Below are 23,807 nucleotides of genomic sequence, written 5' to 3' on the forward strand. Positions count from 1 at the left end.
GTTGCACTAAAAACTCAAAATAAATTTTGTCAAAATATGGGTTTTCGTAAAAATTTTCATTTTACTTTGATTTTAAACTAAACGGATGAGCGATGAATGTATTGATTTTATAATGATGTGTGTTTTTTTATTTATCTATTTTTTGTCTGTCATCTTGGCCATGCCCTAAAAGATGATAATACTAATAATAGAAACAACAAATAAAAAAACTATATCAATGTAAAATTAATATACATTCATCACTCTGCTCAAAATCTTAAAGTTTAAAAAACTTGTTTCATCTCTTTTAAAAGCAACGGCATAATAAGCATATTTCAAACCCTAAGCAAAGTATTTAAAGTGTGACACTACCCCCTTACAATATAATATACAATTTAAAATTGTAATATAATTTAGAATTTTTGTTATAGAGCATTAACAATTTAATAATAATAATAAAAAATAAATAAATAAATAATATACTATAATAATTGTACATTCGACTACATAAATTTTAAAATTTAATTCAAAATAAATTTCTAGGGCTAAGCAATTGCATTAGGGGAACGTCGTTCACCACGTCTCTATTTTTAATTAAAATTTTAAATTTAAAAGTTAAGTTTTGTTTTGGATTATATAATTGTACGATTTAATTGAAACATAATAAATATTTTTGATATATAAGATGAATATTGTAGAAAATTGTTATACTAAATTTAATTTTTATGTTATTTATAAAAATTACCATATAATATCTTATATGTATACCCATAAAAAATAGTGCATAAATAAATTCTCTAGGAGTAATTCATAAAATGTAAATAATAACTTACCAATTACGATTTAACTAAATATGACTGTCGTATTAAATTTGACTAAAGAAAAAAAATAATGTATAGTTTTATTTATTATGACATGTGAGTGATTACGAAAACTTGATTGTAGTAGAGATTGGCTCTGTCTGTTATCAAACAAATGTATTTTGGTCTTAATAATTACAGATCACTCAATTCTGACAAGTTTTGTACATAATAAAACGTTTCAAATATTTTTATAGGTAGATATATTTAAAATACCAGCAATTATATTTTGTAGTCTATTATTACAGCTTATCATGTAGGCTTTTATGGACAATAATAATACAGAAAAATAGTCCATACTTTATACTGTTATTATGATTGATGGTAATTTAAAAATATACATTTTTGGTCCGTGGCTGCAAAACTGGATTTATGAATAAGCACGTTAAATTGTACATATATTATGTTTATTCTAGGGCAAGTCGTTTTCGATTATTATAATTTAGTAAATATTACTTTTTTTTTTGTTAAAAATAATCGTCTAAAATAATATTTAAATGACATACTATTTCTCAATAAAATAAATAATATTTTTTATTTTTATTATTTTAATGTGTAAGTTATTAACTATATTGTATAATAATAAAATATTAAAGTTAATATATGTAAGTACAGTGTGATTTGCCATGTGGATGAATGTAAATTCCTTTATGAGATGTAGCTGGTAAAAAGGACTCACGGATATGCAATAGTTATAGCACAAAAAAAATAAATACACCTGTACGTAGGTTCCAAAAACCTAACAAATATAAATTTCTTTCCCTCTTTATTCAGACTTATTACTGACAACTTAAATGTATAGTTGGTGTGGTTAAATTTTGTTTGTATTAGTGTTGCATAAAAAAATCTAATCCATTTTTCAATTAAATCCAACCCATACATATTATGTAATGTTAGTTTAATCCATGTATTATATGTCGTATACAAAATAATAATAATAATAGTAAAAATTAAATTATTAACGAGTATTAAACTTAACGAAATGGATTGTTCATACCATATCGTGTCTATCGTATCATAGGTAATAAAAATAAGTTTAGATAGTTTGGGATGCTAGATAGTAGATATGGTATGGCACTTGTCAGTACAAAAAGTAATGCATTTAATTTTATCACCCTGCAGGAAAATACATATTGATGTATTTTTGTTCGTGTAGAAATTCACGTATGTAATTGCTTACTTTTATGCTTCACGTGGGAGCATACCAAACCACGGCTATACATCCTTGCTAACATTCAAATAATAACATTGTAACTTGTTAAGTAGGTGGATAATTTTTTTTTTTTAATGTGTATCTAATTCGAAATTTGAAATAATAATTATTTTTGAAATATTGAAGTTTGTGTAATATATAATCATCAATTTACAAAAAACGACGATTCTCATATATTGAAAAAATACGTTTTTATCATTATAGAACATTTATTAAAATAGCATGTGTATATAATATAATTTTAAGTAATTAAAAGTAATATGGTTTTAAATTTTTTTAAATATTTAAAAATCAGGATTTCAATAAATAAATAATAAATACGTTTAAATATCGTAAAAACCCGACAATAGATAATAGGTTTGTTTTAACCTTTAAGTTTTATTATGATGAGTCAATTTACTTTTAATATTAAAGTTAACAACATCAAATCTATTTTATTGAACGCAAATTTGCTTTAGCATTTGTAAGACGGAAACAACACAGGCATGTGTATAGGTCCTCTTAAAACTACATCTGTTTTGGCACTTATTGTTAGTACCACTGTTTATTCAGTTTATGTGAACTCTAATATACCCTTATTCTTGGAATTATGGAACATATATCTGTCAATTTTTATGAAATATGATTGGGAAACACGTTTAAGGGTAAAAACTAAAAATGGTTATATCTGGCTATTAACCAGTACTTTTCGATATAAGTTAACATGAAATACATATTTTTGAATATAAATAGTTAGTTTTTCATTTTGTAAATATGTAGAACATAATATATTCTTTTTATTTTTGACTAATATGGATTAAACTATATAAATTTTTAAATTTTTATCATATAATTATTAACTAATTTTATCTCTTGGAGCAATTAATTGATTTTGTATAAATATTTAAAAATTAAATAATATATTTTTCGAGAGTTTCTAATTTTCATTAAACGGGCGTTTATTAAAATTTAAAGTATCATGTAGTATCGTGCATAAAATATTATAATTTTATCTGATAATATATTTTAACTATTTCATAATGTTAATGTATGATTATTTTACCTCATGTATACTATTATATATAAATTAATAATAGAACTCTTTTTTTTATTACACTTTGTCTGGTTCGTATATAATTTTAATTTATTATAGATTAGACACTTTAATTTTATAAGTATTTGGGAAGAAGAACATTTTTATATATAATAAAATGAATAAATTCACATGAAATACGTATGGAATTACTCAACGATTTTTACGTAAGTAATTTAAATTATTTAAATTAATTTTATGATAATTAAACATTAGGTTTAGATTAGTTTATTAAAGATAATAAAATAAAATGTATACCTAGTAGTGTTAATTTATGTTATATCAGGTATATGCAGCATTTAGTTTGTCGTAATTTAATTAATATTATACATCGATTCTTATTCGTTTTTTATAAAGTATTATGATATGTTTTTTTTCATTTATAATATATATTTATAAAAAAATATCTCGATATAACTTAAAAATGTCTCGAGTCTTTACAATTTATACCAAAACAATTTAGTTTGGTTTAGGCTTATAGCATTCCGCTGTTTTTATTGCTGCAGGTGTGAACTCATTCGTATGCACTAAACGTATTATTGCATCACCATGAATGTATAATTTACTGTCTATATTAAATTTTGAATACTTTTTGTTTATAATTTTGATGCTTAGATATTAATTAATAATTATTAATATGAATGTGGATTGTGTGTCACACTGATGTTTCATTTTTAGTAGGTACAAAAATTATTCTTTAGTTTTTGATAGTATTATAAATACAATTATTATTGTACCTACATTTTTTATGTACTTGGATCAATAATTAATTATTAGTGAACCAATCGTTAAATTAATTGTATTATAAATCATACAGATAATAAATATTAATTTTAATCGAATTAATGTATTTTTATCCGTGTTAAAATAATAAAGTTAATTAATTGTCATTCATCAATCATGATTAGCATGGTTCAAATTTTAGAATTATTAGAAATAAATATTTCTAAATATTTTCATAATTATATATTAAATAGTTTAAATTGATTATCATAAAATAAAATATCCATTACTTTTATGTTTTTACACTTTGGTCATTTTAGAAAAAATGCATATTATTAAATTTAAGTTAATTTACAAGAAAAAAAACTTTCATAACTTCTTTAATATAATATACTCGTATCTCTGTTTTCATGTTATAATTTAAAGTTCAATGTTGATTAGGTTCAGTAATTTAATTGAATATATATATAAAATGTATTCTAATAAATTATAATACAAACAGGGTTTTTTTTAATTATATTTTTATTTTTAAACTTATTCTTTTTTGTTAAAGATTTCTTACCAAATTCTTTTAATAATTTTTAATCGATTGGTTGTAATTATTTACAAATAATATAAAAGCTTCGCAAATTCAAAAAATTCAGTTTGATCTCTAATTCTTGATATGAATATGATTATACGTATTAAATGTAGATGCTAGTATAAGACGATGTACGTATGATATAAAAGTAAAAATGTATAAGGCTTAGCTTTTTAGACTTGATTTTACAATCGTCAAAAATTTAACTGATCGAGTGTCTTTGGTTCTCTGAACTCTGCTACATTTTATACTTAGTTAAAGGGAAAAGGAGTTATAACCATTAGAACGAGGAGGATGAGCACTTAACTTTATAGTATATTTTATCTTTCATAAATATTTTAAATCGTCAAAACCTGTGTTCGATTAAGTCGTCAATTCAAATATAAAAGTTTTTTATTTACTCGTTATCAGAGTTTGTGGAGAACTCTTCGCCATTTTTTCTATTATGATACTTTTTTTATTCCAAAATTGAAATATTTTGATGCTTATGGACAAAAGATATGTTGTAACTTATTAAGTTATACTGAATACACATTATAATTAATCGAAATATTTTTATTTCCAAAATGAGACAAGTTGGGCTAAAAATAAACACTATTGATTTTAAAAGAAACCCAAATTAAATTTTTTATTAATTTAAAAAGTATAAGAAATTATTCCAAAACATAATCGACCTACTTGTCAAACGTGAAAATGTAAATTTGACATTTGTTTTTTTGTGAGGATTATGTGCAAATTATATGTACCAGCAAGAACCTTCTACCTGATCAGATAATATTATGTCACATCTCACATGATATTTTGCATCCGATAGTCATCATCGTTGATCTTCAATCACCGTGAGCGGTGACATCATCGTTTCCTTCGCCGCGCAATTAGTGTTGGCGTCGGCCGGCAGGTCGCGTATTGTGTACCGAATAAAAATAACCCACGCCGCGTCCGACATTGGCCCTCGCGCGTAGCTCCGTAGTCGTGCGTTCGTGCTAGTGTCCGCTGCACCTATTTTGTGTGTGTGAAATGTAAGTGTAGTAGTAAAGTATCATAATAAAGTGTCATATTATATTATTTGATAAACGGAAACCGACTTCTCCGCCGTCGTATCACTTATTGATGTCCTGCTTTGAATATTATGTAAGTTCGTCACGAGTTTGGTCGAAAAAATGTTGAAGATAATCACCTGCAATATTTTGGATAATATGTATTTTAATCTATTGTGCGTCGTCGCCGAAGTCTCCTACGAAATCAGTCGTATGCGTTGTTTACGTTCCCTCCCTCTACCTGGGTATTCGTTGATTTAGAGTCGATTCGTGGTGAACCTACGTATAACTTACTCCCTTCTATACATTTAAGACCCTCGCAATATCCCTTCTCTTTTGACGTTATCACCGAAAACAACTCGTGTAATATGAACATATGATATGCGGTAAGATCATATTAAAGTCGTTACTTTATAGTTAACGATGTAAGTTTTTACTTTAACCAGACAGGAACGTTTAATACATTTTCTATCGGCTGAGATTTCAAGTGTGTTAAACATTAAGTGACGTTTTTCGAGTGATTTATACACTGTCGCAGCATACTATACTATTACCGTGTATATAATATATACGTATATGTATAGCGTGTGCGTTTGTATGTAAGAAAAAAGGTGATTAAAATTAATTGTTATGGAGGTGTAGATATAAATATATGATGATAATCGCGATTCGTAACTGAATATTAGGTTTTATCGAATTTTTATTATTTAACCTCTATCGTTTGTATTTTAACACATTTTGGATTTTTTTTATTTTGTTCTTCTACATTTATCATGATTAGCAAAAGATCTGAGGACCGACAGTTTTATCATTGAAAATGCGTGGCTATATTAGATAGGTTTTAGATATATTATAATTTAATTATTTCGATGATTTATATAAAATGTATGCTGAATGATAGACGTTAAAATGTAAATCCAAGAATTGTAATATTGCTCAATCGTAAGGTAACATTGTTCATCATGTTTTCTTGCTTCTTATATTATATATATGTGTGTGTATTAAGTTATAAATATATGCATATATTATAAATAAAACAATTTATCAATTTCTTAAAATTTTAGTAGGCACTAATATAAAAAAATAGCTATAAATATTTTTTTGATAGAAGTTTATTTTTTTATCATATATTGCTGTAGATAATAATTTGCCCGTCAACAAATGTATTTTATTAAGTGTAAATTAATACTCTTAAGTCAATCATTAATTGTTTAACACCAAATAATATATATTTGAAGGGGCAATACATGGCGCGCGTTTGACTCGAATGTTTTAAGTTTTCAAAATTATACTATATACTTTTTATTATATAGTATAATTAATAATTATGATAAAATATTGTTTAAGGTTACATGGGCCCCATTTGATTGTTTTAAACTCTTTTGCTTATATTTCTCAATACTCTGTGAAAGGTGCGGAACCGGTTTTCGCGTGACATTTCTAAAGCGAACGAAACCCGGGCGGCAAAACCTTAAAAATATTACTATACTGTCTTTAAGAATCGTATTTGATTTATATGTTTACAAGTTCATTATTGTTTTCCTATGCCTGCTAGTGATTTGTATTTTGACTTAATGACCGAAAGCTTTTAAATGTTATCTTTTATATTTCTCTCTCTACTGTAATGTATATTATTATACCATCATGTTATCATTTCAGTAACTGCAAACACGTGTAGAAGATTGTTCCGAATTTATTTTACGTTAATCATTGGCGTAACAATATATTGTTAAAATATTTTTAGATTGAGAATTAAGATAGAAATATTGAGTATAATTATTATTTTTACACATAAAATAATATAATATATATTTTTTAACCAAACATGTAACTAAATTTGTAACTAAGATTTTATAGTATAGTATAATCCTATCTAGCGTCCTTTGCAAATCATTAAATTGGCTTAAGGGTCTTCGTAACCGATATAATCGATATTAATAAGTTAAATGTCAAGTTTTAAACTTAATTTCATACGAAACAAGAGTATTTGTTGAAAAATATGGTATGATTATCATTTCTCGTAAATAGATGCATTTTATTTTAATAACATTTTGTTAGATAAGTAGATTATAACAATAATTTTTATAGTTTTAAAAAGTCATCAATTCACTATTATATATTGATGCTAATCATTTTTAATTTTAGTTATGTTTAACTGTAATAATCATTTCAAATTAAATGAAAATAAATAATAAGTGGATCATAAAACTTATATATTTTATATAAGATTCATATTCTAGCATTTATGTATTTTATCCGTTTGGCCGAATAAATACAATAACTGTTATTAATTTCATACTATTTTAGTGGCATTCAAATTGTCGTTAGTAGTTTTTAAAAATAAATTAGAAAGTCTGAAGTCATATTCATAATAATAATTCATGAATAACAAGAAGGACGCTGGACTAGGAAATTTGATACACGTATTGTTCCTTGAGGATTCGATCCCCAGACAACTAATTGCGTGCAAAAATTAACAAATATCAGCCGTTTTGTCTTAGAAGCTCTAAACTACAAATTATTTGATCAATTAAAAACAAAATTAGATTAAATTAAACATCGCCTTGATATGCAGTTCAATAGTTGTTAATAAACTTTAGGAATATGAAAATCAGTACTGAAACGACAAAGCAATCTAAAGGTATGTAGGTCACCCGAAAATGTCAACAACATACTTTATTATTGAATAATAACTGATATTATGACATTTTATTTTTTTATCTCTATTCAATAAGCAAACAATATATTAACATAAATAATTTTTTTGTTAACTAAGCTAAAGTTTGATGTACTAAGCTCAATGTGATCCATGTACAGTATGTATCTATGTAAAAAAGAAGTCGTTATTGTTAGATTTGAATGGTTTGATATATACCTAATTCATTTCTATATATTATTAACATAGACGTAAGTATAAATACTGTATTTCGTTGTTTATTGAGGTAATAATAATGAGAACCGATAATTTATATTGTATTGTGAGGTATTATAAGGATAATATTTCTAAACCTTTTAGTTTAACAGTTGTTCGTTTCACTAAACTAATATTATTAAAATTTTATAATTCTGTCTATTTTTTTCCTTAATCTTTTGTTTTTTTTTACGGACCATGTGTTTTTCTAAATTTTCTTTTGTGTACATCTAAATATAATTTTATGTTTTTGTACATCCTTATAAAACCATAATCTTGATGCAGTACGATGAAAAATGTGGTTTAGAATTTCAACATTTTGTTTTAAAAATCTTGTATATAATAGTGCGAAGAAAAATGATTATAACTTATTCTAAATGTTTATTGTAGAATGCATAATAAGCACGGCATGTGCCCTTTGTGATCAAAGAAGAATGAGCGTCTTTCTTTTGTCGACGTTTTAATTTTTGTTTTTGGTAACTCATGCGAACCATTATTTCTTTATGCTTAAGTATATAAGTAATACATATACCATAGTTTTGACCGATAGGATATAATAATATGTTAGACGTTACAACGAGTCGACGCATGACGATGGCGACGACCAAAATAGAGAGAGACATTGCTGATTTGGATCAGATCCACTTCAGGATTTAATAATTTTCTCTCCGCATTTGTTTCTGCCAAAGTGTAAAATTCCATACGTCCCTTTTACAGTAGTCAAATTCGACCATCGGCCATGAATTCGTGTTTCCCGCCATTAGCCGCTCTAACACTGAAAGATAAACGCCGAAATTCCGCTTATTTGGAGACCACCGGGAATCAAACCAGTGGAAAACCTAATGTTATACAAGACATGGAAATGTTTTATATAAAGCAAATTGCTCATAATCTTAAGGTAAGAACCAAAGAGAATTTTTAAAAATATTTTAAGCGTGTATGTATTGTTTTAGTGACGAAATTGATTTAACTGTTTTACATTGTTATCTATTGAAAATATAATACTCAAAATATATTACATAATAAGTAATACAAATAAGATCTATTAGATGATATATACGATAGTTATTTAAAATACATTAATAAAAAGAAGGTAAGTAGGTAGGTAACCGCTTTATTGTACAGCATGTGTCAAATGTATCTACCTTGTCTTATAGAGTAAGTAACTCGAATGTATATTGTTTATGTTTAATTTGAATTCATTGATAAATTATTTCGTCCAAAAAACAATTTTAAGTGAAGACATTTTTCAGCCTATACCTATTATTATTAAATACAATTATATTGGTGTCATAGTAATGTATTCTTCTATTATTACGGTAGGATAAATTAATTTTAGTCAACGCATAATTGAATTTAAACATTTCATTGTTTGTAAACGGGTATATATAACAATATAAAATCGTTATTCTCTGTTTAAGTATCTAATTATATCCAAATTTGAACTTAAAATGTCTGTAAAGTAAATCGTGTTCATGTATTTTTTAGACTTTTTAGTTACAGTATAGGTCCTATACTATAGGATTACTTATAAACATTGTATATATTTTTAAATTTTTAGACTAAGCTTAAAGTGTTATAAAATTAAGCTAAAAAATAAACAAAAACTGCATTAAACTATACAGTGTATAAGTTACTAAATACATAATATATTATACTCTCTTTATGAAAGATTGTAATATCATCATTTGCGAATTTTTTTCGCACGAGTGGTTTTACATAAGTAATGATAAATAATTTTAATAGGAAGTGCTGTTGAATGATAATGATTTTCGACAATATATATTTTACATTTACATTTACTGTGATTCACACGATGAATAGTTATAGAGTCTGTATTTTATATATAAATATACTAAACTGTTATTGAATTAGTTTTTTCATAAATAATTATATTTTTTGATATATTATGTATTATAAAGTTTAAATCATGAATTTATATACTATCATAATTAACTGTTGTATAATCAAATAGATTATTATGTCAATTTATAAAGCATTTACATGTGGCTATAAAAATTAAGCTCGCATGACTGTCTAGTACAAAAAATGGTGATTCAAAGTAAATCAATCCAAGTCCTCGCATACCATATTGATATTTTTCTATGTCTTGTTTCTTGTCCTGAGATATCTTTAGATTATATTACAATTAAAATTATTAACCATCGTCTTACCTAGCCATAACTAAGCCATTAACACGTATCTATACTTATGTTTAAAAGGTGGGAGCTCGTTTCGCCCAAAATCAACCTTTCCCGTTTCGACCAAAGCCAATTTAGCTATTTTAAAATTAAGTTGGCAATGGTTTTTAATTAATATAATTTTTTTTATTTTTTTTTAAATATATAATCTATAAAAAAAATTTTTACAATAAAATTATGTGTTAACATAAAGAGGAAAAAAGACATGAGTTACACAAAAAAAAGAAGTAACCCAGCGGTTACACTTAATATTTTGTTTTCTTTTTTATAGTTTATTTTAATATAATAATAAATCATTTTTATAAAAAGTCATCAAACTACAAATTATTATTTTTTGAAATTTTTACACATGTTTTTAATAAATATTCATATCTAGTAATTTCCCCAGATCTATATAAAAGTATACGTTTTTTATTATATTCTTATCTTTCTTTTGTTTTTTTTTTTTTGAATTTCAACACTATTCATTTTTATGTATGTTTCTATCTGGATGTTATTACGTATAATATTTAACTAACTCATAATTGATGGTGAATTATAATAAAATTTTTTATTAAAAAACCATTGCCAACTTAATTTTAAAACGGCTAAAATGGCTTTGGTCGAAACGGGTATCTGGGCGAAACGGGAAAGGTTGATTTTGGGAAAAACGGATCCCGCCCGTTTAAAATATTAATTTCAAATAGTTCACAAAAAATTAAACATAATGCTTGAAGATCTCCGAGACAGCTTAAAAATAATTGGTTTCATGATAATATTCTAAACGGTGAAAATGGGAGAGAGGGTAATATCCTTTTGGTCCAAAAATTCTACTTTTAATTATTTACCCACTTAAGGTTTATATAGAGGGGAAAACATGTATCGCAGCAATAATAAAATTTGTAGGTAAAAATATATAATATATAGTCATATTAAATAAAAACAAATGTATATGTTTGTCTACAATACAAAATCTAGATTTCTTTTCTTCATTGCAAATTGATTAGTTATATTTTCAAATGATATATTGTACTCTTTATGAACATTAAGTAGTGCCAGCCCTACTACTTTTTCTTGACCCATTTTTGACTGCAACCATGTTTTAATCTAACTGCAAAAGTAAAGCAGTATTAAAATAAACTTAACAGTAGTAGTAGATATTCGGAATACAGTTAGAAAATTCAATAAAATAATTTAATGAATAAGTGCTAAAATTATAAAGATAATAAAGATTGTATTATTAACAATATGACCTGCAGATGTCAATTAGTGTGATCACTGACCATTTATAATGTGATAGCATAACTTTTTTGACACCGTGATTATAATGGGCGAGACACTTTTCGACCAAATTTTGAAAAAGGTTGATTTCCTTTTCGACCAAAAACGTGTCCTTCCCTTTTCGGCCGATTCACATTTCGACCAAAAAAATATTATTAAATAATAATTATAAGTCTTTATATAGAAAAAATAATTTTTTTTAGTTATTTTTAAATATAGTTGTAGGTTACAAATAAATAATGATAATAATTATATAATATAAGTCTTTATGTTATACATATTATCATAAAAAAATATTAAAAAATGTATAAGTTGTATAAAATACTAATAATAATATAATCATAATAATATTCATACCTGTCATAATTCATTTTTCTTTACTCACTTTTGTTAGCACTGTTTAGGTTAGGTTGCTGGTTCACTACTTTTTATAGTAGTTATTTGAAACTAACTTAAAAAAATCATACCTACAAATATAAAAGTATACAAATATTTACTTTTAGGTAATTATAAAGCATAGCTATATACTGTATTTGTCAAGTTGTCCGTTTTGATCATCTATGATGTATTTTTCATTTTTCAATAACATTAATATTATTTTTATATTAAACTTTTTTTTTGATCGAAATGTGAATCGGCTGAAAAGTGAAGGGTACGTTTTTGGTCGAAAATGGCTATGCCCATTATAATTTATAAACACACCAAACTTCTATAATAATTTCTGAAAGAAATTATTTATAGGTAGTTTTTGATGTGTAATAGAGACATAGCCTCTATCTCCCCCCTCTTAAACTCCACATCTGAAACTATATAGATAGTGTCATCGCTCTAGGGGTCGTTATAAATACAGTCGATTACGGCACCGAGGTGTTATCATTTTTTTTTATCAGTGTTATCACATAATCTAATAGTATCACCCATATTAAATATTATAATATTATATTTATATATTCAATTATAATTTGGTAATTAACTCAATAAAGTATAATAATAATTATTAATTAATAAGTATAAAAATCAATTAAGTATAATAATAATAATGCTATTGGTCGTCAATTTTTAAAATAAATCAATAAATCAATCAAGTAATTTTTTAGGTATAAAATTAAAAATCATAATAATAAATACAAATTAGGACAATATTACGTCAAGTTAGTCTTTTGTTTTAGGTTTTTTATGGTTTCTCGGTAAATCCAATAACACTGTTGAACTACGTTTTGTTGGTAGCAGTATTAAACTTAATTGATTTTTATACTTATTAATTAATAATTATTATTATACTTTATTGAGTTAATTACCAAATTATAATTGAATATATAAATATAATATTATAATATTTAATATGGGTGATACTATTAGATTATGTGATAACACTGATAAAAAAAAATGATAACACCTCGGTGCCGTAATCGACTGTATTTATAACGACCCTCGCTCTAGTGACTTTTTCTGTTAAGCAATTCACTACATCTTATTTCATTTTCACTTATTACATCTACCCCAAGATACAAATTATATACATAAATATTTTAAAAATAAACCCATCGCTAACGTAGGTTTACTATACATATTAGTTAATATTGGTAGGTATCTATTTTAATATTTCCTAAGATTTTTTGTTATAAATAAATAGATATTATGTTTAATTATTACCTTATTTCACACGTTATGTTTTTTTATTAGTTTTAAACATGTACATTTTTCCAACTATGAATTTTTACATCATATCTTTACAAATAATTGGTATGATATTTATATATTTTTGTAATTATTTTCATAATTGATTTTTATTTGTTTTAATATGAATGAGGTTTTTACTATCAAGTAATTTATTTTAGAAATTATACTGGACCGATTTTAATAGAGGTTTTACCAATAGATTCCTTGAGAGTTAGAGGTGTTTTAACTTCTTTTTCAACCCTTAAAGGTTGCTAAATGCTACATCCAATTTAGGTCAATTTGTTCATTATTTCATAAAGTTAGGTATACCGTCATACCGACTTGTCCGTGACCGATAGGTACACTAAACTGAAATATATCGATATAGTACCATATATTTCGTGTTCGTTTTTTCCAATCGAAGTCGTATTATTACATGGCTATATATAGTATAAAATATATGAGTATAAATTAGCATTATACTTTTATTTGAAATTCCTGCGTTTGGTAATTTACAAATGATGACTATATTTTATACTAGATATCTAATCTATAGTATAGTTGAATATTACTTATAATTGCTTCATAATAAAAATGTTTATCAAGTATACTTTGTAGTATAATTGCTACTAATTAATCAATTTGAAATGAGTAAAAATATTACTATGCATTTATGAAGATTGTAATCATTAGAGTCACTAATCGTTGATTTTTGCTCTTATTCGGATTTCTATTTTTTCTACTTACATAATGATTTAAAAATAAGGGTAATAATTTATAATTGAGCCTATAATAAGACTTGTATATGTTTATAATACATTTTTTATCGTCATTTTGCGTGATAAATCGTACGGTTAGTTATGCATATTTACCTGCAAATAGCATAGTGTTTTTTTTTATTTTAAAATTAAAAAAACCATACCCATCGTTATTTGTATATTTTTAAACGGCAAAAAAAATTTCACTTCTCAGAAAAAAAAAACAACTTAAAAAGATGTATACATGCATATCGCCGTTCCTTCACTTAATAATAATGATAGGATGCGTCGTGATCGCGGTATTATTTTTATATTTTTATAATTACAACGTTGAATATCTTTATTTTTCGTCGTAACACCGTCGTTTAGTGATCCGTTTTTTTCTTTTCGTTCGATTCCGCGTGGGTACGGTCCTGCGAAATTCGCCATGCCCGTGTACATCAGCCGCAGAGTTCGTTAAATAATAATGGAAAAGACCCGTTATGATTCGACAAACCATTATTATTATTACGCTTCATCGTCGTAGGTATATTATGCACTATTATTGTTACATACGATCACACGAGTAGATCGCCATGGTCCTCGTACGGACACAATATGCGTATTATAATCGTCGTCCATCACCATACGCGATCGGCACAATGGGAAGGTTTCTGCGCTGGACAATACGCCGCCGATTTACCCAACGTACGCTGAAGTATATAGGTACTCGTTCATATTATAGTCAGTCACCTCGGCAATAAACTCTCGTGACCGGAATCTCCGACGACTAACTTGCGGCAGCCGAATGCATATCATATTATTAATATTATTATATTGTTATTTTTATTATTATTATGACACAAAGTGTTCTATCACCGCGGAGTATATTATACAGATCGATTACTTTTTATCGCGAATCGGCCAATAACACGTAAAAAAATGTAAAATAGTACTCACATCTTCATTTGATTTTGAAGTTTTGAAATTATTTAATTTATGATATTACTCCATAGTTTGCAATAAAACAACCACCCTGTGACCTGTGTATGTATATAGGCACATATTGTATTAAATACTGATATATAATTTATATATATATTTTTTTAAATGTGCCCGGAATCAATTATTATATGTACAAAACGTGGTCTCCGAACAAACCGCTACTATTTTAATTTATATTAGGTATATGAACTGCGCGTATTATATTCAATTTCCGCAAGCGTTAATTAATACCTCCAAATAATATCGTTTTCCCGTCGAAGTCTCTGCTGCACCGTTATCGCATTAATGTACTATATTACTATAATATAACCTATTTACTACACGGACTGATGTTCCTGTACAGATATTATTAAATATTGTATTGGGCGCAAACCAATTTTTTTTTTACTTTTTTGTACATGACACGGCGTTAATTGAGTTTTTAAAATACATATCTTATACCTGTGTATATATAATTGTTATATATAAAATAATGAAAAACATAAAATTGGTATCGAGAAGAAAGTACATTTTTACTATGTTTGTACATATGAATTTTTAATAATATACAGATATATACATAGTCTAATAGGTATAGATATTTTTAAAAACGTTAAAACATGCAGTCATTCATTATGTTCGAATAATATTAAAAACCGGAAACTATAGAAGCACCATCGTAATAACCGGTATTGAATGTATGGCAAATATGTTATAGTCACACTAATAAAATATTTGATAAGAAATTTTTTCAACATATCCGATCTTAAAAACAGTTGAAATCGAATGTAGTTAATAGTAAAAACGAAGATATTTTGAAGTAATATATAACTAAGAACATTATGGTAATATTTTTGGTGAAATTTTACTTTTACTTAAATAAAAACTAAACTTTTGTGGTAATTACTTTTGAGTTATGATAATTAACTTAAAACATTTCAAATAATCGATATAACCGATTGTAGAATTGCGTAATAATTTTAAATATTTTAATGGTATTTAACGTATTACTTAAAGTTAAAACACTATATGAATTAGGAATATGCCAATACTGTGCCTCATTTAACTTTATTCGGCTATTTAAATTTATCACTTAAATAAATGTCTTCTTTATATAATATAAAATCATTTAAAAATGTATTCATTTTTTATTCGTTAACATTTAATATTTTTTTAATTAATATTCTAATTTAATATAACTTATATTGTATGTTAAATCTTTAGTGTTACATAATATATGTTTATTTTTTATTTTGATACCAATAATGAAGTTATTCGAATGTTAAAAAACATTTTATTTAAGAATTTATTTTAACTAAACTTATAGTCTCTCTTTCTCTTTATTTGTATCTATATAGTCTTATATTATAACAATGTGTCGTTGGTATTCATTTTAGGTATCAATTACTCATCTAGAAATCATAACTTATTTCTTTACATGTTTCTGTTATATCCAGGCTCGCTACTACTTTTTACAATACTTTCTATTGTGTAATACATGTAATGCATAAGCCTGGGTACTGAAATGCATTTGCCCACGTCCATTTGTAACCATCCATTGTGCCGAATTTTATGTGATACTCTTAATCGATAAATACATTATGCACATATTGAACTACATTGTATGATGCTTGTACTTCTTGTAACTTTAAAATGTAGTTATCTATTTTAATTTTCGATAAATTTATTTTTAATGGTAGAAAAATAAAATACATTTTAAATATATTACTTTTTAGTTTATATTCAACCCTACAGTAATTATAACAGATTTTATATAATTACATTATAAAATTAGATGATAATAGATTCTAGTTCGTATAGTGCATGCATATGTAGAAGTAGGTAATTATTGCATTTACAATAAATTTGTATGGGCTGTTTCCAAACCATTGCCGTTTATGTGTAATTATTATTAACACTCTCGTTGACATTAATTAATCAAAAAATAACTGATGTCGGTGAGTCATTTGTGGCGTATTGCCCAGTCACAATTACAGTGGTAGACATCAAGTAAGCAAAAATACAATGGAAAAACATACACATTTTCTGTAGACAAAAAAAAAACAAATAGTACAAATTCTAAAAGTACCATTTTATCTCTTATTACAAATTTCTAATTTCCGTTTTGTTCAAAAATATTTGCACACGTCATCAGTTGCATTATTAAATCTTTAACTGCTTTACCAATATTTTTTATGCATTGTCTGTGTGGAAAAAACTTGTATGTTTGTATCTGTGACACCTTTTTCCAATATTATTTTACTGTTATTGCGATCTATATTCAAGTTTACGGTAATTGATGGTAAATAAATTTGCTTATTATTTCATTTTTCTTATATTCATTACTTTTTATATACAAATAAATCAATTGTATTTTAAATCTGAATAGATACATATTAGTATTATTTTCAGTAATTTTTAAATTACTGTTAAGAAACTGAACATAGATTATTGTGTTTATCATGTGTACTTTCAAGCGTTTTTATTCAGTACAAGTTATCTTGTAAAAGAAAATTAAATTATAAATAAACTATTAAATGTTTTGAGTCATCGAAATATATAGCACATTTGTTAATACCTTTTTTCTTCTTATTTTAAGGTGAACTGTGATCATATAGATAAAATGAACTATTTTATAGTTATTTTAATAATAAACAATAATAAATCTGAGCTAATTAAAATATATTTATCTTAACATTATTCCGTATTATAGATGCGATAGGTTTATGTTGGTTTTAAATCTTTAAAAAATAATAATTAGTTGTAATTAAATAATTTGAATAAATTTATAATCAAACGAATTTTGGTGAACCTGAATAAAAACATTTAAATCTATTATAACAAACATTTACCACTTTCAATTAACAACTTATATAGTATGTTAAATTATTGTTTAAAGTAATTTTTCGTTTTTTTTTTCATCCATATTCCTATACTACAAATGTGTCAATTAATTTTTAAGTTTAGTTATCCTTAGTATAATAATTTGTGTTACAAACCAACCAGCATCAATTTTTTTTTTTATAGCCACAAAAATACATAGAACCGTTTTTAAGTACGTTCTTAGAAGATATCAGATATTGAGCTAATATTTATGACTTGTCGCTCTTTATCTATAATCTATAAAAAACAAGGGATAAAAAGTGAAAATTATATGGTTTTTTTCTCATTACATTTTTGTATGTATTAAACTGTAGTTTACCGCCCTTCTTTTCTTTTTTTCTTTCTTTTTTTTTTTGAAGTATAGTCGTGGTGTGTCACACGTGTTTTGAATTTTATAATAGTCTGTACCGTACCTACATATAAGAGCCACAGATGTTATTGTAGACACGTGCCTAGACGATACAGGATATTGGTGTCGGTTCTATAACTTCCTGTAACCGTATATCTTTCTTATTCCTGGACCACCCTATTCTTACGGGATGTTCGTTGTGATTAGAAAAATAAAATGCGGGAATATTGTTTGTACCTAGCCACCTAAGTGTACATTGTTATCCCGGTTACTGTGATATTAATAAGTGTATCATTCCAATTTTAATTATACATTAATACTGTTTAAAATTCGTTGTATTTAAGTTTTTAAATTCCAATATAAAATAAAATGCATTATATGATATTTTTTATTGGTATTTTGTTAATTAAATGTTTTCAAAAAATTTAGATTTGTATGTACCTATGTATTATTATAGTATATATTAAAATAAATTCAAATATTTTTATGTTTCAAAGTTTGAAAAAAGACATTCATTTAGTATAAATTATTGTAACATATTAAGTTAAAACTTATAAGTACCTATTATAACTTATAACTAAACTTATTATTTATTAGTTATTACGTAGGTATTTTAAGAGTATATGATTATTAAAATCATTAGGTTATAAACTATTAGTTACGTTTAACAATAAGGTAGTTTTATATCATTTTATAATTAAATTATACAGAAATTATATACATTTAATTTCACTTTGTTAAAACTGCACGCTTTTACAATAAAATAGTTTTCAATATGAATGCTACGCGTGTTTTTTTACTTTATTTTTATACATGCACATGGAAGTGATTCTTTGTTGTATACTTATGATCTAATTAGTTATTTAAAATATACCTATGTAATGTAAGTGAAGTAGAACATTATAAGCATATCGAAATATACTTCAGTATTAACTTCCTATTCTGACCTTTTCGTTATATGTATAAAAATGTACAGTTGAATTTTCTTCAAGAATTTGTCGATGTAGTGTGCAAATTTACTTTGACCTTTTACAAACACTCTCCATTATTTCTATTTATTAACACTGTATATTAATGTGTGAATTACTTATGTATAATGTATGGTTGATCAGCCAAGACAACCTAGTTTTTATAATATATATATTATGCTTACATAATACATTAATTTATCAATGATCATTTTGATCGTATTTTTTTATTACTCGAAAACGTACTCATTTTCCCTTTTGAGGTTACCTAATTAATAACATTTGTTTTTTTTTTAATTTACGAAATATGAACGATTTACAACTACTTGTTTGAAGTAGGCATGTTAAAAAAACATCACGAATAAATCATTAAAATTAGGTTATAAAATGGTTTTATGTAGAATCGAACCTGGGAAATTCAGAAATTGAATTTTTTGCACACGCAATTCGTGTTTTTTTATTCATTTTTAACCTATTAAAATACGTATAGTGTTACTGTAATTATGTTTATTTATATGGTGACATAAAAACGTAGTTTAAAAATTGGCTTGACACAAATCTTTAGATACGTATTTTTTTTATCGCCCATTTAAACTATGACTGTGCGTTGTATTTGGGATATGTCTTATGAGTTATAACTTATAAGTTATAACTATAGAAACTTTCTGTAGCCCGGAACACATATATGAGGTGAATGAAATATTATGTTCTCGCTATCAACATGCATTATTGATTATTGTTCTATATTTTGTTGGGTTCATTGCACGCGTGTATTTATTTATTATTTTTTACTTATAATTTTTGTGACTTATTTTTGTTACTTTGAGCAGGATTACGAATTAGAACAAAAAATGGAATTCGAGATGAAAATGCGTGAAGGTACTACACGACTTCTTGCCGCCTGCAAACATCAAACTCAATCGCTGCAAGCCGCCAAGAGCTTGTTGACGTCTAATGAAAGAATGACCGCTTACATCGCTGAATTGCACCGGAAAAGCCGAGAACCCCCACAGTAAGTATTGATGAATTTTTTATTATTATAAAATCGGTGAGGTTACCGTATACAACCGAACGATATTTTATTGTTCTATAATTTATAGAATTGGATGGAACGGTGGCAAGGCTCGGGTGTCACTTTCGGACTTACGACTCCCGTTGATGTGGCGGGACACGGATCATTTCAAGAATAAAGGTGACTATCGGCGATTTGCGGTGTTCTGTTTGGCTAAAATCGGCACGCAACTTTACGATACTAGCCTCATGTTCCCGGTAGATAGATCCATGACCGACGTTACGTTTAACGATGTATTGCTCTTGTAAGTCCCGTGTTTTAAAGTCTCCTGAAAATGTCTAACTTTTTATTTATTTATTGCTGCAGTGAAAACGTTGGACCGGATTTCAAACTCGACTTAGAAGTATATGCTCACGTTCTGCGCGACGACTTTTCGATTGCTAGTACTCCAAGAAAAATTAAGAACACGTTGCACAGTTCCATAAGTCGCACGGTTGGTAAGAAGTTGGCTGCCACGTTGAGGGACGAATTAAATAGCGGTAAAATGTAAGCATCAAACATTTATAACGTCTTGCACGTTTTATTTTTAAATCGGTAATCTGTATAAAAGTAAATTATAACACATTTTCAGTGGACCTAATTTTGAACTAATGGCGTCAGCCAAGCTGACTTTAGAAGAAGTGGATGACAGAGTACATACACACGATATGAAAATCGAGAGCACTCGTAAGTAAAACAAAATAGTATAGTAAAGAGAGCTGAAAATATATATTATATTTTAATGATTAATAATGGTTTTATGTTTTTATGCCAGCAGAAAACCGTAATAACCAGTTACCTCTATTTGGCCATTTTTGTTGTCGGTTGGCTGCACAGCCCCAATGTGTATCATCTCCGGTATATTCAGGGCGTGTACGACCACGAGATGAATCATCTTACTCGTGGGCCAGCCTTCAAGCATTTGAATTATCGATATGGTCAACAGCAGAAGAAGCAAAATCTCAACCACCCCAAAAATCATTTCGCGTTGATAAGGTATAATATGTAAATCAATGTGATAGAATTAAAAATAATAATAAATCAAATAACTTCCATGATCAATTAACGAATAAAGCGTATACAAATAACTTTTATAATTTAAACTTGATATTTTTTATCAGATTTCCCATTATTAAAAGCAAGGTATTATGCTCAAATGACTTATTTGTGTTTTCACCGTTTTCGGTATTCAGATATACCAGAATAAAACATTTAACAAATATTTTAGAGCTTTTAACTGTTATATTTTGGGTGATACTGAAAACTTGATATTTCAGATTAAGACTTTATTTGAAATCTATATTTTTTTTTATTATTTCTTTATATCTAATGTATTATTTTAACTAAGAATTTTTCTTAAAATATTAATTACTTAATTATAATTATTGATTATTGATAGTTAGATAAAATGTTCTTTTAAATATTTACCTATCTAGACTAAAAACAGTTTATTTCATTTAAAATTTAAAATATATTCTATACCTAGCAATAATAATTATTAAAAAACAAACCATTTATATAAAAAAAAAAATTATTTAAAATATTTCTTTGCATTGAATAATTAAATATTTTCTTGAGTTAAATAGAAAAATCAATTTCAGTCCTAATATTACTGTAAATACATAAAATTAAAATCAGCAATAACTAAAAATTCTAAATTTTTGTCAGTATGGCCCATGTCATAATTAAGCGTACACATAAAAAAAGCAAAAATCATCATAAAAATTAAAAAAAAAGCAATTTGTCTAAAAAACTGAGTAAGGAAATAAGCAAAATGGAGCGTTTTCAAATTTTATATTTTAAATCATTGTAGCATGACATGAGTTTCCCTAGTATTCTGTTAGATTTTATGATAGGCAAAAAAATAAGCAAATGCTTGAAGTCCCAAACTCTGGTTATGAATTTTAGTTACTAGTTACTATGTACGCATAGTCCTGACTAAAGGATAATTTTATGTAAAAATAACTCTCATGTTACTGTAAAACAATTATTAAGTGAAATTAATCATATTTTGTCAAACTATAGTTAAAATGTAATCATTGTCCAATGTCTAAGGTAAATTTGTCTCTATTAATTATAAATTAATATATTTTAAATGATAGATATAATTCTTATAAACCTTAATCATTACTTCTTTTGCTCTACAATAAGTGACAAGTGTATACTAATTAACATTATAAATATTTTGTTTTATTTTATCTAGAATACAGTAATTCGAGCGTTAAAGACTAGTAATGAAATTGAAATATCTAACGAATCTGAAAAGCGAACAGTATCATTTATATTTTCAGTGGAAAACGGTGAAGAGAAGGGTAATTGGCTGAAATATTTAGTACAACATGCCAAAGAATATTACAAGTAAGGTGTAATCATTCAACAATGAGATAATTTTTAAATTTAATGCATTTCTTTTTTTTAGATGGAAAAAAGCAGCTGAAAATGTCATGGAAGTACAATTGTTAGAAACTAATAGGCATTCATTTGTTAAGCCAGAGCGACAAGGATCACTTTATGATGAAACTCCACTGTTAGGTAAATTTACTCAACAAATTTATATTAATATCCCTGATAATTGCTAATGCAAGTAATGAAATTTCTCAACTTGAGTAGTATAAATGTTTGAACTAATATTCATATCTTTACATTTTCATGTTATTTGCTATATATCTACTTATAATTAATTCAATTAAAAATATACTTAAGATATTAAATTTGTATTAAATATACTAAAACCCAAACCTTACATAGTGGAGTAATATGAAATTAAATTAAATGTTTGCTATTCTATAACTAAACATTTCATGTAAAGCATGATTTTATTAATTTTACTATTCAATCTTCTATGTTTAGAATCTTTTGACAAGAACAATCGTGATAAGAACAGGCCTAGTGTAATGGATATGTTTTCCAATGGAGGTCAAGTGTCTACTAGCAGTCTTAGCTCGTGTTCATCCACCAGTTCTATGTCTCATAATTTACGCTCAAACTCATCCTCATCATCAACATCAACTGTGAGCAGTAGTGGAACCCAAAAACGATTGCATTGGCCGTTTTCTAGAAAAACGTGATTGGCACACAAAGTTTCTATTTCTTCATTAAGATATACATACTGGAGTGGGCTACACCTTACTAAGATTCCTAGTTTTATACCCTTATTTACCATTTTTGTACCTGCTTAATGTTAAATTTTAAAAGAGCTTAATTCTAATAGTTTTATTATTCATTTTTATCTATTTTGTACCTATTCCCATGTGTACCATTTCATTTTATTTTTAAGCATATTATTATCATTTGAAGTATAGCCCTCTCTCATTCAAGTGTCTTTAAGACTTACAAAAAA

At 26.0% G+C, this 23,807-nt stretch overlaps 1 protein-coding gene across 6 annotated transcripts in view; it reads left to right on the top strand.

The window, feature by feature from the left end:
- Positions 1–23,807, top strand: part of LOC112596280 (rhotekin-like) — a 33,909-nt gene extending 10,102 nt beyond the window's left edge. For 2 of the 6 annotated variants that reach the window (XM_025341893.1, XM_025341871.1), the window contains exons 2-10: positions 9,093–9,273; positions 20,247–20,428; positions 20,517–20,732; positions 20,795–20,974; positions 21,060–21,154; positions 21,243–21,463; positions 22,671–22,825; positions 22,887–22,999; positions 23,318–23,807. In XM_025341893.1, the coding sequence (XP_025197678.1) occupies positions 9,115–9,273; positions 20,247–20,428; positions 20,517–20,732; positions 20,795–20,974; positions 21,060–21,154; positions 21,243–21,463; positions 22,671–22,825; positions 22,887–22,999; positions 23,318–23,535 (1,539 nt within the window). In that variant the 5' untranslated portion in view covers positions 9,093–9,114 and the 3' untranslated portion in view covers positions 23,536–23,807. Of the gene's footprint in view, positions 1–5,398; positions 5,559–9,092; positions 9,274–20,246; positions 20,429–20,516; positions 20,733–20,794; positions 20,975–21,059; positions 21,155–21,242; positions 21,464–22,670; positions 22,826–22,886; positions 23,000–23,317 lie in introns of those variants that run through there. The other 4 variants (XM_025341903.1, XM_025341912.1, XM_025341885.1 and 1 more) reach the window with 3 other exon arrangements.

The sequence above is a fragment of the Melanaphis sacchari genome, unplaced genomic scaffold (assembly GCF_002803265.2).
Source record: "Melanaphis sacchari strain LSU unplaced genomic scaffold, SCAv2.0 Contig0_pilon_pilon, whole genome shotgun sequence".
Taxonomy (NCBI): domain Eukaryota; kingdom Metazoa; phylum Arthropoda; class Insecta; order Hemiptera; family Aphididae; genus Melanaphis; species Melanaphis sacchari.